At 40.0% G+C, this 14728-nt stretch overlaps 1 protein-coding gene across 2 annotated transcripts in view; it reads right to left on the bottom strand.

Moving 5' to 3' along the window:
- ALKBH8 (alkB homolog 8, tRNA methyltransferase) overlaps positions 1 to 14728 on the bottom strand; it is a 55968-nt gene that overhangs the window by 40299 nt on the left and 941 nt on the right. The window contains exons 1-5 of one of the 2 annotated variants that reach the window (XM_046016589.1): positions 11901 to 12040; positions 10215 to 10350; positions 5513 to 5750; positions 2805 to 2936; positions 1381 to 1476 (exon numbers count right to left, since the gene is read on the bottom strand). In XM_046016589.1, coding sequence (XP_045872545.1) covers positions 1381 to 1476; positions 2805 to 2936; positions 5513 to 5750; positions 10215 to 10343 — 595 coding nt within the window. In that variant the 5' untranslated portion in view covers positions 10344 to 10350; positions 11901 to 12040. Of the gene's footprint in view, positions 1 to 1380; positions 1477 to 2804; positions 2937 to 5512; positions 5751 to 10214; positions 10351 to 11900; positions 12041 to 14728 lie in introns of those variants that run through there. The other variant, XM_046016588.1, reaches the window with a different exon arrangement.

Raw genomic sequence — 14728 nt, 5'->3', positions numbered from 1 at the left:
TACTATTATATACTGGAAATTAGCCTGACCACTCTTTCTTGTTATTTTAAATTATTCCACTTTTTAAAATTAAATTTAAATTTAACTTATTTATTCTGAATCATTTCCTTTTATTTTTTTTAAGTTTTCTATTTATTTAAGCAATCTCCACACCCAATGTGGGGCTCGAACTCATGACCCCAAGATCAAGAGTCGCTCCTTCTTCCAACTGAGCCAGCCAAACATCCCTAAATTATTTCCTTGTAAAAAACACAGTTTTCGGGATACCTGGCTGGCTCAGTCAGAGGAACATGTGACTCTTGATCTCAGTCTATGAGTCTGAGCCCCACTGAGCCCCATGTTTGGTGTAGACATTACTCAAACAACCAAACATTTAAAAAACAAAAACACAAACACAAAATAGTTTTCAAAGTAAAACTAACTTACTTTCACTGAAGTCAGAAATGTTATTTTATGAGGGAAAATAAGCTTTCAATAAGATTAAAGTCATACAAATAAGCATAACTCCCACACAATCCTACCAAACATTTAATTTACAGATCATACAATAAAATCTTATTAATTGGTCAACCCAGTAGCAAAAACTGGCAAAGGATATGAAGGGAAATTCACAGAAAGGTAAATAAAAATGGCCAACCTCACTAGTAATCAGGAAATTATAAAGTTACAAGTTTTATTGTATCACATGTTGGTATAGGTGGGGAAGGAGGTACACGCTGGGTAAGAACTATGTCGATACGGCTGAGCTGGGGTGGTTTTTCAGTATCTGTTGGCATTTTTAAATGAACACAGCTTTGACATAACAATTCTACTACTTAGCAGTCTCCCTTGAGAAATTCTTGCTTCCTGCCTAAGAGATATACACAAAGACACGCACAGCAGCCCTTGCAAAGCTAAAAACTAGAAACAACCTAAGTATCTACCAACAGGGAACGAACTGAGTAAGCCACTGCCGAACACTGAACACGACGAAAACTCACGGCAGATCTCCAAAACATTTAATAAAGGGAGAAGAACAAGCTGGAGGCATCCACGTGAGATGTGAACATGTAACACACACTCTCACACTGTGTGTTAACGACTACACGCTTCTACAGCCTCTGCAGGGACGTAAACTCCTTTGTTACAGCAAGTGTCCTCACCTCTAAGTCCTGCTTCTGAGAAGTACGGGAGTGTGTTCAGGAGGAACTTTAGCCTTAAGCTACATGTATCCAGTTTTCACAAAAACGCACTACGTATGTAATGTAAATGTGTTACCTTTAATCAGCTATTTCAACAGTGTACCTAGAAATGGCAAACGAAACACACTACGACATACTTCCAGTACATTAAATCTTTCTTTCCTGAGCCAGCATTTGTCGTTTATTAGCAATTACTTACCCCCGGGTAATGGCTTGTCTTTATCTACGTTGTTGTTCTCATAGTGGAATTCATAACCAAAATGCTTTACTCTCCTGTGCTTCAAGGATTTTTGAACTAGATGAAGAAAAGAAAGGAAACTATTTGAGAGAAAAATATTCGCATTCCTTTGCCTATTTCAAAGTCAAAACTGTGAGTCAGGATTCCTTTAGGAAAGGTAATTTTTGGTAACTACTGGATTATCTTAAAAAAATTAACCATTCTGGGGGCGCCTGGGTGGCTCAGTGGGTTAAAGCCTCTGCCTTCGGCTCAGGTCATGATCCCAGGGTCCTGGGATCGAGCTCCGCGTCGGGCTCTCTGTTTGGCGGGGAGCCTGCTTCCCTTCCTCTCTCTCTGCCTGCCTCTGTGCCTACTTGTGATCTCTGTCTGTCAAATAAATAAATAAAATCTTAAAAAAAAAAAAAAAATCTGGGCACCTGGTTGGCTCAGTGGGTTAAGCCTCTGCCTTCAGCTCAGGTCATGATCTCAGGGTCCTGGGATCCAGTCCCTCATTGGGGCTCTCTGCTCAGCAGGGAGCCTGCTTCCCCCCCTCTCTCTGCCTGCCTCTCTGCCTACTTGTGATCTCTCTCTATATATAAAATAAATAAGTAAAATATTTTTTTAAAATAAAAATAAATAAATAAATAAAAATAAAAAATTAACCATTCTATGGGACGCCTGTGTGGCTCAGTTGGTTAAACGGCTGCCTTCGGCTCAGGTCGATCCTGGGATCAAGTCCCACATCGGGCTCCTTGCTCTGCCTCTGCCTGCCACTCTGTCTGCCTGTGCTCGCTTGCTCTCTCTCCCTCTCTCTCTGACAAATAAGTAAATTAAATCTTTAAAAAAGAAAAAATTAACCGTTCTAAAAAAAATCTCATCTCTGCAGTTCTTTTCCATCTAAAATGGTTACAAAGCCTTGGAGAGTTTCATCCCATCAACCCGGAAGAGTCAACTATGGATGCTGCCACTCACAAGACCATTTATGATCTGGGAAGAGTCAGAGGAACTCTCATTTGCAAACATCTCCAGGATGCTCTCACTGCATTGCGGCAGCAAGGTACCGAGCGCTGATCCCACACTGGAAATGTGCCTTGTGGGGGTGGGGGGGGCAGGATCAAAGAAGACAATGTATGTGAAACGGCTTACCAGTGTTGGCTCTACAAATGTTAGCTAATGAATATTAATTAGTTTGGAGGTTAAAATTGATAACTATATAAATGTCATTTATTATTAATGCCTTTAAGAAATGTTGGCAGGACTTGCCTATTATTAGATCTAGGCTACTTCAAGTAATTTTGAGGAAATATTAGAAATTTTAATAAAGCAAAGGAGGAGGAGAAAGGAGAAGCACTAACATGGCATTTTGCAGAGACATTTAAATATCACATTTTAGAAGTTTTACTTACCATTTTGATCGTCTATATCCTCTGTCCAGTTAACACTTTCCAAAAGCATTTTCTCATCCTCAGAAGAAATAATTTCTTCTACTACCATGAGGCCTGGAGGTAAGGCCTGAAGCCCCAACTCTTTCCATTGTGCTTGGGAAACCAAAACAAAACAGTCACAGACGGAACTTAAAGTTCCTAAACACAAATAATTCTGTCCAGAGGCCATTTACCATCTCATAAAGTTCCCAATCCTCATATTCAGAAATAAGAACGCTAAAGGCACATGACATAGGAAAATACAAAAATGAAAACCAAGATAAAAATTATGGTACTGTGTATCCACCACAGTTAGCCAACAGCAAACAAAAGAGTGTTTACTTAAATATTATTGGAACACAACTGAGCTACTTTTTAAATCTTACTAAGAAACAAGGTTTGTCATAATATCTACAGTTTGCCACTCTATTAAAAAACCAGACTGTCTCTAAATGTCGAAAACACAAATCTAAATGCTCATTTTTGCCCTTAGGGAGCAGCAGAGCAGGAAGCCAGATGCGGAACTTGATCTCAGGACCGTGGGATCGTGACCTGAGCCGAAGGCAGACGCTTAACCTACTGAGCCACCCAAGCACCCTGTCCTTAAGTTCTGAATACTAGCTATGGCCCAGTAACAGGAAAAGCTAAAACAATAAGAAACTTATTCTAAAGAAATAAAAATATCATCCTATGAAGAATTATTTGGTTTATATTAAAATAATTTGAATCCCTGTGCCCTTCAAAGTTTAAGACAGGTGTAGCAGTGAAAGAAAAAGAAGAACAGATTTATAATTAAAGGGAATAATGCAATTCATTTACCATTAGAGATATCATTGTTCATGCTACCAATGGGATCTCTAAAGTTTTTCTACTGAAGAGTTTTCAGTCTTGAATCATTTAACATAAAAATTCACAAAAATAATAATATAAATGTCTACTAGATTTTATTATTGTTTCAGAAACACAAATAGTGAATCACCTGATAAATATTTACCAAGTGTTTACCACATGTCAGGCATTACATTACTTATTCAAATTATGTAAGAAAAGCTTTGGGGAAAATTCCTTAAAGACAGGCAATTTACAGTACAAGTAATTCAGACTTAGTTTTCTAAAAATAGTTTAAAAAAAATAGAATGAGAAATAGCCCCTTGTACTTCTGACTCAGTGGCTCTCTGGTAGTAATTATCGAAATCAGTATCAAAACATTTGTGACACAGAGTTCTGTTCTCTGTTTGTTTCTACTAAGATGTATTTCCTAACGACAGCCTTGGAAATACATCTGGATCTAATGTGGGATTTCAAATAAGGTATACTCCAGAACTCTGTGCAATTTCTTACAGAGCCTTTAACATACTGACTACGGGAAAACCGAAGGACAGTACTTTCTCATGATCCCAGGGTCCTGGGATACAGCCCCGCATGGGGCTCCCTGCTCAGCAGGAAGCCTGCTTCTCCCTCTCCCACTCCCCCTGCTTGTGTTCCCTCTCTCGCTGTGTCTCTGTGTCAAATAGATAAATAAAATCTTAAAAAAAAATTATTCCCAAACTATTCAGTTTTCAAAAGCCGGTCATAAACACATGCAATACAGAGATAACACAGTTTTTTAAATCTAAAGCTTATGTCATATTTTAAATTAAATACATATAGATACTGAGAATTATAACTCTTAAAATATATCTTTATAAAGTCTTTGAAAGTTTCCTGAGTCTTATTTTACAAAAACATAAATTCGGTCAGATTATCACCTACCCATCCCCGGGGTATCCGAACAAAACATTAAGTTGCCTAAATAGATGGCAAATGAGTATAATGGGAGACCAGATGTCTATGTCAAAGTTCATCTCAGTACATCTTATTTCCATGGCACAAGGGTGAAAAGATGTAATAATCTCTGTAGCAGTTCTGTATATCAGTCTACAAAGATTTTATTTATATTTCTTTAAATAAAAGTAAATTAAAAAACCAGTTCCTCAATCACACAATCACGTTGGACAGTGCGCCTGCGAACGTACGAACGTTGCCATCGTCACAGAAGGTTCTGCTGGACATGGCCATTCTAAAGCTTTGGGGATCGCTGCTGGCTGGAGGTGTTCCTCCATAAATGGAAAGCTTGGATCACATCTGATTCTTAAGCGATTAATTAAAAGCTTCCGGGTAGATGCTATAAAACTGGCAATCTGAATCCCCAATGTTAAACTGTGAAAAAAACAATTAGGTAGCAAGGTTCCAAAATAAGTCACATGGATAATAAATAGACCGTGAGGGCAGTAGGGCCAGCTCCTTAACGGCAGGCTGTGCCTAACCCACCTCCCTTCCACGACTGGCCCGGCACACACGAGGTGGGTCAGCAGCATCTGTGAGACAAAAAGGGGCTGCTCACCTGACTTCCTGTCTGGTTTCACAATCACTGAACCTCCTAACGTGGGTATGAAAAGAAAACCCCCACAAAACGAACGACTGCTTTTAAAAGACACCTGTAGGGGCGCCTGGTGGTCAGTGGGTTAAAGCCTCTGCCTTCAGCTCAGGTCATGATCTCAGGGTCCTGGGATCAAGCCCCGCATCGGAGCCTGCTTCCCTCCTCCCTCTCTGCCTGCCTCTCTGCCTACTTGTGATCTCTGTCTGTCAAATATATAAATAAAATCTTTAAATAAATAAATAAATAAATAAAAGGCACCTGATACTAATACCTTTTTCCACAAAGTTCAAGTACAGAATGATCTTTTGTCCTAAATCACCCACTATTTCTTTTCCATTGAGGGTGACGTAGGCTTTCCTGGCTTCTTCTGCAGTTTTGTATCTCACAAATGAGTAGGGCTTATTAGGGGGCATCAGAAGACCATCCACCAGGCCACACTTCTCTAATGCGGGTAGCAGCTGGCTCCTTCCCACACCGTTCCCCAATCCACCATTGGCAACAACCAGACTCTTTAAAAAAACAAAAGAAGAAGAAGAAAAAAGCAATGAGCAATTAGCATCAATCCATTTATTTTCAAATAAGATTTTAAAATGAAACATGAAACAAAGTTAATTTTTAAATAAGATTTCCACAAAGGTGTAATGAAGAAGGGAGAAAAAAAGGTTCCCCTGAGATGGGGAAAAAAGGTTTCCTTTCGGTGGTTATTTGGTGTTCTAATTTCATACATAGTATATAAGCCAACTTATTAAATAGTACAGATTAAAAAGTATACCTGTGATATAAATAACACTGATTTTTAAATAGACTTTGCAGTAAAATATTCCTTTCTTAATGGCTATACATACAAATTAAAATCTCACATTTATTACTACTTACAAGTTTAACACAATGAAAGAGAAACAGACGGAAGGAATAGGAGTTACATATTAATTTCTGCCAGACCATCCCCACTTTAATCTACTTAAGCTTCACAACAAAGCCCACAGAGTGCGTGATACTAGCCCCACTTCACAGAGTAGACACCGAATAGCAGAGAAATTAAGTTGTGGTAGTGATGGGGGGAGTTGGGTTTCAAACCTATTTCTGTCGGTTTCCAGAAACCACACTTGATATAACCATGGTACGAGGTTACTACAGTTTCTACTGAATATAAAGCAGGAAAATTTTCCTCTGTGTCTCAGTAATTCAGACATTTTGCAATTAAACTTTTTCCTTAGTTAAATTTCATGCTTACTTCCTGTTATTTGCAGTCCTGTGCTAAATTTTATTGAAGGGGTTTGTTTGGAGGGTAGGGCGGGGAGTTTCCTATTTTTATTCTGATGCTTATGGCCTAACACCTCGTATAAAACACTCTACACAGTGTTAAGGTTTTTAATTTATAATCTATGACTCCTAAAAACTTTGTAGCCTAAGAGAAGTAAACCACTGATGGCTTACTCTTATCAGTTTTATTGCTTATATCAGGTATTGACAAACTTTTTCTGAAAATAGCGAGACAGTAAATATTTTAGGCTTCTCAGGCAAGTCTCTGCCACATGCTCTTTTTCATTTGCAACAAGCTTTGAAAATGTAAAACTCGTTCTTAGCTTACAAGCCAGATCTGACCTGGGGACAATACTCTGCCAAGCCCTGATTTATATACAAAGCAGGAGATCAGAATATAAGTATTAGTTTCATAGACACCAAATGGGGATTATCTAGAAACTTGACTTAAAAGATGTAATAGATTAGGGCGCCTGGGTGGCTCAGTGGATTAAGCCGCTGCCTTTGGCTCAGGTCATGATCTCAGGGTCCTGGGATCGAGCCCCGCATCGGGCTCTCTGCTCCGCAGGGAGCCTGCTTCCTCCTCTCTCTCTGCCTGCCTCTCTGCCTACTTGTGATCTCTCTCTCTGTCAAATAAATAAATAAAATCTTAAAAAAAAAAAAAGATGTAATAGATTATTATAAAACTGGACAAGAAAAGTAAAGCTCTGTGCTATCGCAGAAGACCCAATACTTCATGCTTGCAAACACACAGATACACATGATGAACCAAAACACTACTACAATGATATAAAACATGGTATAAAATTTAGTCTAAGATGGCTTGCCTTGGACCTCATTCAACAGGGTTTATAAAGTACTGAAATAATTTGGTTACGTGCAGCCATAGTTACAAAAATATTTCTGTATTCCCAAATCTTAGGAATTGCAAAGATGTTATAAATGTCAAGGGTCCGTTACCCCTTCTAGAAATTGAAGAGCGGGGCACCTGGGTGGCTCAGTGGGTTAAAGCCTCTGCCTTCGGCTCAGGTCATGATCTCAGGGTCCTGGGATCGAGCCCCGCATTGGGCTCTCTGCTCAGTGGGGAGCCTCCTTCACTCCTTCCCTCTCTGCCTGCCTCTCTGCCTACTTGTGACCTCTGTCTGTCAAATAAATAAATAAAAATATTAAAAAAAAAATTGAGGAGCATGGTGAGGTGTGACTTGAGGAATACTAATGGTCCTCAAGGATGCTGTTTAAGTGATCTGTGGGCAATTCTAAAGGCAAACAACACAAAAACAAGTGCAGAGGGGAGGAAAGGGAGGAGTTTATCTCCTACTGTATGTGAGTTCCACAATATAATGAAAAGCAGAAGGTGTCTTATTTATAATTGTCCGAGCAAGCAAGTTTCCCAATAATATGAAGTAAAGAATTCAGAATTTTTTTTAAGTTATCTTCAGTCCTGACAATTTGAGGACTACTGCTCTAAAAAAAAATCTCACTAAGGGGTGCCTGGGTGGCTCAGTGGGTTAAAGCCTCTGCCTTTGGCTCAGGTCATGATCCCAGGGTCCTGGGATCGAGCCCCACATTGATCAGCAGGGAGCCTGCTTCCTCCCTTCTCTCTCCCTGACTGCCTATGTGCCTACTTGTGGTTTGTCTGTCAAATAAATAAATAAATAAATAAATAAATAAAATCTTAAAAAAAAAAAAAATTCTCACTATGGCTACAAATGTGCATAAAGGCACGCATACTTAGCACACATCATGAAAAGAACATTTGTTCTCTCCTGGATAGATAATATGCAATTAGAGGTTCTTCTAGAATTTTATTCCTTTCTTGTAAAAATATTATGGAGAAAAAATAACCAAGCCCAAATAAGAAGACAATTTGGAAGCCATGAAGGTGAGGTTAAAGCTTCTAGAAATCTAAAAAAACAGGTCCACTAGAAACAGCTTCAGAGGCAGGAAAAAAAACATTAACCACTTCTTTCCTTACACCTGTCTTCATGGCCCTAGAAGGAAAAGAAAGCAAGTTACATTTGGGAAGAGAAGAACAGAGATGACGTCAGTTTCATCTTCTGAAGGCCTCACAGCCTCGGTCGGCGGCTCCTGGCAGAAACAGCAGAGTGTGCCGTCATATGGCTTCTAATCTATGGTGTATGCTGTCCTCTTTATAGGAATTTGGCTTAATTCTCTGAAGTCATTAATACTGTGTCTCATCCAAGTACGGGCCTATTACCTGCTAAATTTAAATCTCCCTCAACAGGGGCACGCGGGTGGCTCAGTTGACTGAGTGTCTGATTTTTTTTTTTTTTTAAGATTTTATTTATTTATCTGACAGAGAGAGACACAGCGAGAGAGGGAACACAACCAGGCGAGCAGAAGAGGGAGGGAAAAGAAGAAGAAGAAGAGGGAGAAACCAGGCTCCCAGGGTGGCTCAGTCGTTAACCGTCTGTCTTAGGCTCACATCATGATCCCAGGGTCCTGGGACCGAGCCCCACATTGGGCTCCCGGCTCCGCGGGAAGCATCTGACTCTTGATTTCAGCTCAGGTCATGACCTCAGGATCTTGAGATGAAGCCCCACGTCGGGCTCTGTGCTGAGCATGGAGTTTGCTTAAGATTCTCTCCTTCTCCCTCACCTCCCAACCCTGCTCTCTTTCTCTCTAAAATAAACAAATCTTTAAATAAATAAGTGAACAAATAAATCTCCCTTAACAGATCACTCGTTTCTAAAACGAGTTTCTAAAACGATCACACAGCACAGAAGACAGTGTAACGTGATACAAGGGAAGAGCGCTGGTCTGAAACCCAAGTTTTAATCCCAGCTGCACCTTCTCAAGGGCATGTGTTTGGCCCTTGGTTAGATGATGGCTGATCTTCCTTCCTGCCCCTAAGAACCAAGCAAAACAAAACAACAACAACAAAAAACAAACCAAAAAAAACCCAAAAAACTTTGGATTCACAAGGAATGTTAACAATGAATAAGTACTGTCACATACTTGCTCTAGAATCTAATCCAATGGAATAAAAATACATGCGACACTGTGTCTTTACTAACAAAGAAAGCTGGGATCAAAGGGACTGCTCATGTCCAAGTAAGAGGAAAGGTAAGAGTTAAACTGAGTTCTTCTTAACTCACAGTCCAAAAAGTCGCACAGTCCCTCAGATGTATAATTGATATATATTATAGAATAATATATATTATTTAATTATTGCCATTAGAAAATGAAAAGGCTTTGTAAATAAGGTCTGATAAATTAAACCTGTTTTATAGCACATAATCAAAATACTTATAACAAAAATGGAGTTAGGAATAGAGGGGAAAGAGAACATTAGGATACAAAAGACTGAGTTTTAGTTTTCTGTTCAGCCACTCTCTCAAAGGACACACCACCTGTCAGAGCCTTAGTTCTCTAACCCCTCATGTAAGAATTCCTAAGGGATAAAACACAATAATGAATAGAAGGATGCTTTGTAAATTCCATACAGTCATACAGTGTTTCTGTTAACATACACCACCACTCCCTCCAGGTCAACCCACATGGCCAACGGAAATTCAAACTATGTCCCCAAAATAGAAAGTCAGCAGGTCCTGTCGTGTGTATACTGAACAGAGACCTAACACAAGACTGAAGGGGAACGGCATTCTTCTCTGAGCAATTAGTAACAAATGCAACTACGACATATTAACATGGCAATACCCATTCAAGCAGTAAGAGTTTTTGGTTACCTGAGTGGCATAGGACACTGTCTCAACGCCTTCATGTCTCAGCAAAGTATGCCTGACTTTAATCTGTTTCCTTAAGAACTTCTTCTCGGTTTTAGTGAGTTTGTAATTACTGTGATGGTTGCTGTCCATGACAGTACTGCGGAAAAAAGAAAAAGGTAGAAAATGACAACTTTAAGAATCCTAATGGAAGTTATAACAATGCTATTCATATATTCTATAGTTTATAAATATTTCTATGTGATCATCTTTTAAAAGGCTTATTTGACTTTTCACAACCAAGAGAAGTGAAAATAAACGGATGCCAGGACAACAAAGGGATATTTAAGAAGGTAACAAAAAAGCAAGAACATCAAAGAATTAAGAGCACCTCTGAGCGTTCTACAAAATGTTCCAAGGCTTTAGCTCTATTAATGGCACTACATTACCCACAGGTGACATATCCCCTCACTTGTGGAGTCCTAGGTAAAAAAAAAATGTGCCACAGACAAATTCTACAAACATAAGGTTAGGAAAGGAAGAAAGACAAAGAAAAAAGAAAACAGAAAATTCACAGAACATATGGTATGATTCTATTTACATAAAGTTCAAAACCCAAAAGTAAGCCATATATTATCTAAAAATACACATATAGCAACATGCAAAGAAATAATAAACACGAAATTCAGGACGGAAGTTGTTTCTGGTGGGAGGAGAGGAATGTGATACAAAAGGGACATACAAAAGCATCAAAGGTATTTCTTAAGATTTAGGTTTTTTTTATTTTTTTAAGCTGCACATATTATGTATATTTATATCTATAACTTTTAAATACAGATATAAGAACCCCAGAGAACTGTGCTTTCCTTCTACTAAAATACGTTAGTCAGCAAGTAGTTACTGAGCACTTTCCCACAAAGGCCTTCAAATCAACACCCTACATCATGCCGTTACCTATTTATTTCAGTCACAGAAGTTAGCACAATTTGTGATGATTTTTTTCATAGCTTAGTCTCCCCATCAGGATGTAAACTCCAAGACAGCAGGAAAGTTAGACAGAGTAGGTGCTCAATAAAATTGTGCTGAAAAGATAACTGAGTGATAATGGGCAGATAGGCGCGTCCCTATTTATTGTCTCAGCACTCTACAGCCTACAACTACAATACACAGGTTGTGCTTTCGACAAGCTTAAAAATTAGTTGAGGAAAACAGACAAACACGAAACAGTGAAAGAATAACGTATCTTGACACAATTAAGTGCTAACTGCAGAGTCTTCCGATATGACATGAATTAGAAAAAAACGAGATCGCTGTTAACAGGAAAAATCTGGGAGAACTTCAAAACAGAAGTCGACTTGAGCTGAGCACGGAAGGGCAAGAGGAATACAGAGTCCTCAGGAAGGGAGTATCCAGTGAGGCAATAAAGAGCAGGAGCTAAAAACAGAAATGGCTGTATCTGGCAAAGACAGGGAGAGGTGGGTATACATTGTTTGGAGCAGAGACTGCTGGCTGATCCGCCCATCCCACTCTGCACCCACTTGAAAGTCTTTAAAGTTAGCAAACAAAATAAATTTAGGAAGTTAAATAAACTTATATTCCAAAACAGCTCATAAACAGCCAAAACTCTCATTACGAATCTTTATGTCTAGGGCCTGCAGCAACGGAGCAAAAGAGAGAGACGGGGGCAGGACAAAAGAAAAGTTCTAGTACCTTCCGTAGGACTTGGTGACTACGGAGACGTGAGGGAAGGAGGAGACACAGGTCACTTGCGAACAGGACAGAGCCCAAGTGACTGAGAGACCAGCAACGTCATTCTGAAACTGGAGAGTCAGAAGAGGGTCAGGAGGAGAGACAGTGAGGAGTAAGGGAGTCAGAATGAGTAGGACTGAGGATGTAACCGGGTTGAGGCTCTGGTGAGATACACAGTTGCAGTGTCTGGCTGGCTGGTGACAGCAAGAAGTGGCTAAAAGGAGAAATCAGGCTAGAAAGCTTTCCGTGTCCTCATTAGACAGGAGGAAGACAGTTGAAGGGATATATTTTTTTAAAGATTTATTTATCTATTTGACAGACAGAGATCACAAGTAGGCAGAGAGGCAACCAGAGAGAGAGGGGGGAAGCAGGGTCCCTGCTGAGCGGAGAGCCCAATGCGGGGCTCGATCCCAGGACCCTGAGATCATGACCTGAGCCGAAGGCAGAGGCTTAACCCACTGAGCCACCCAGGCGCCCTGAAGGGATATTTTTGACACTGCACTGATTATAACTATTTGTTCTAATGTTTGGCCCCTTCCATTGGACTATGAGCTCTTTGAGGACAAAGATCACATCATAATTGTCACCGTTTCCCCAGGGTCTCCATGAGTGCTGTGAGACAGTATAATAACACAGTGTTCGGGGGTCCAGGTTCTACATTCAAATCTCAGCTCTACCACTTACTAGCTGTACCATCCTGTGCGAGTTCTTTCTTTCTGTGCTTGGGTTTCCTCACCTGTGAAACTGGGCTAATGTTGCCTGCTCCTGGCACGTAACTCCTCCTAAACCCTGCACTAAAAAACTAGACCAAACTGGATCATGGCTTCTAGCCGCATAAAGCCACGTCCCCAGGAGGGCCCCAGCTTCCCCATCACAATGCCTGCCTGAGAAAACTAAAAATGCTGCCAGGAAATTTTACTATTTGTTCTAGCAACACCTGCCAATAGGCCCCTGATCTCCCCTTCTTAGACCATTTATTAAAAGGGGATTACAACTGTGAATATGTATCTCTTGTAACTCAAAAGTATCTCTCTCAGAGCACCTGGGTGGCCCAAATCAGTCGGGCAACCAACTCTTGATTTCAGCTCAGGTCATGATCTTGGGGTCACAGGATCCAGCCCTACATCAGGCTTCACACTAAGCATGGAGTCTGCTTGAGATTCTCCCTCTTGCTCTGACCGCCCCCCGCAAGTCAACGCACTTGCACTCTCTCTCTCTAATGAATTAATAAATCTTTAAAAAAGAAAAAGAAAAAAAGAAGTATCTTTCTCAAGGACATGAGAGCCATTCCTTTGAAATGTAATCATCACGAAGGATAGGGCCTCTGTTTCCCAGTCTCTGTGGCAGGACACAATCCTATTTTTAACTGCTAGCTAGCAAACACAGCTGGCCTAATTGCATTTGCAATGACCAACCCTTTGTGATTTTTCACTTCTCCGACTCTGTGGAGGCCCTGCTCTACCTCTCACCCCATTCTACCTTTAAAACACCCAAAACACTTCTCACAAACTGGGAGCTCAGCTCTTTCCCCTACTGTCAGTAGTTCCTAAATAAAATCTGTTTTCACCACATTCATGTCTGGCTGTGTTCATTTCTGACACTAGCTCATAAATTTGTTAAAAGAATTAAATATGACTATTAATAAATTGTTGGTAACTTCCAGAAGAGTGGGATCGGAATGGTTTAAGAAGACAAAGAAAAGCTGAAGGCCCTCAAAGGAACTATCTTACTGCCATTCAAGATCATCATCTTTGGAACGGTATCTTTGCAGTGTGAAATGGAAAACAAGGGGTAAATACACTAAGAATTCTTCTTTTAATATGTCACATAAGCCAAGACTGCAAAGTGAAAGAGATAAGAAAAAGCTGCTGAATATCTTTTTTAAAAGTATGACAGTAAGAGCCTCATACCAGCAGATGGAGCCTCATGATCACATTCTGTCATCCTCTCTACCTTCCTTTTCTTTTCTTTTTTTTAATTTTAAAATGTTTTACTTGAGTTCAAACAATTAGCATTAGAAAATACTTTAAAATTTTTAAAAGTTGCAACTCTGAACTCAATCAGAAATACTGAGTGAAAAACAATCCTACTAATTCAAGTGATAGTATGTTTTGTTTTTTCCTTTCTTCCTTTTCGAAGACAAATCCAGACAGCCCCGAAGGCTCATTTGTTCCCCATGCAAGTGTCCTGGCAATATGCGGGCCCTGCAGGTCTGAGTCACCTCAACACAAGGAATAGGCTGATACCAGCTGCTGAGTTCTGGAGGTGCCCCCTTTCTAACAAGGCGACTTCCCTGGCCAAGAAATCTTTACTATTGCACAAAGGTTTGGGTGTTCCATGCCATGCTGTGGGAGTGTTATGGGATGTTACAGGAGTGAGGTCACTGTTCACTAGAGAGCATTCGCGCCATACTGAGTCCAGTCTAATCAAAAACGATCTAAGCGCACTCTCTGTGGGAGAACAAGATATCAGAGATTACACAGACTCTGCTAGTAAGTTTAACCCCAACTATCCTATTGGATATTGCCCCAAGGGCAAACTAGTGTGGTCCGGCCATCCTTGAACACCAGAGTGTCCATAATGAACCGATGCAGCATAGGAAAATGTTCCTGTGCTTGTAGATAAATTTGAATTTAGAAGCTATTCAAACTGCATTGTCTACTAAAAAAGAAAATTAAAATTTTAAAACGGTTAAAAAAGATGACCCCATCACCTGTCATATATCAGCCTGTTTTAATTCTTTGAAGGATACCTACTCTCCATTTTCTTATGTCCTCATTAATCTGATT

Source organism: Meles meles, chromosome 8, assembly GCF_922984935.1.
Source record: "Meles meles chromosome 8, mMelMel3.1 paternal haplotype, whole genome shotgun sequence".
NCBI classification, from domain to species: Eukaryota; Metazoa; Chordata; class Mammalia; order Carnivora; family Mustelidae; genus Meles; species Meles meles.
The sequence above is the reverse complement of the archived record's forward strand: the minus strand, read 5'-3'. Positions and strand labels throughout refer to the sequence as shown.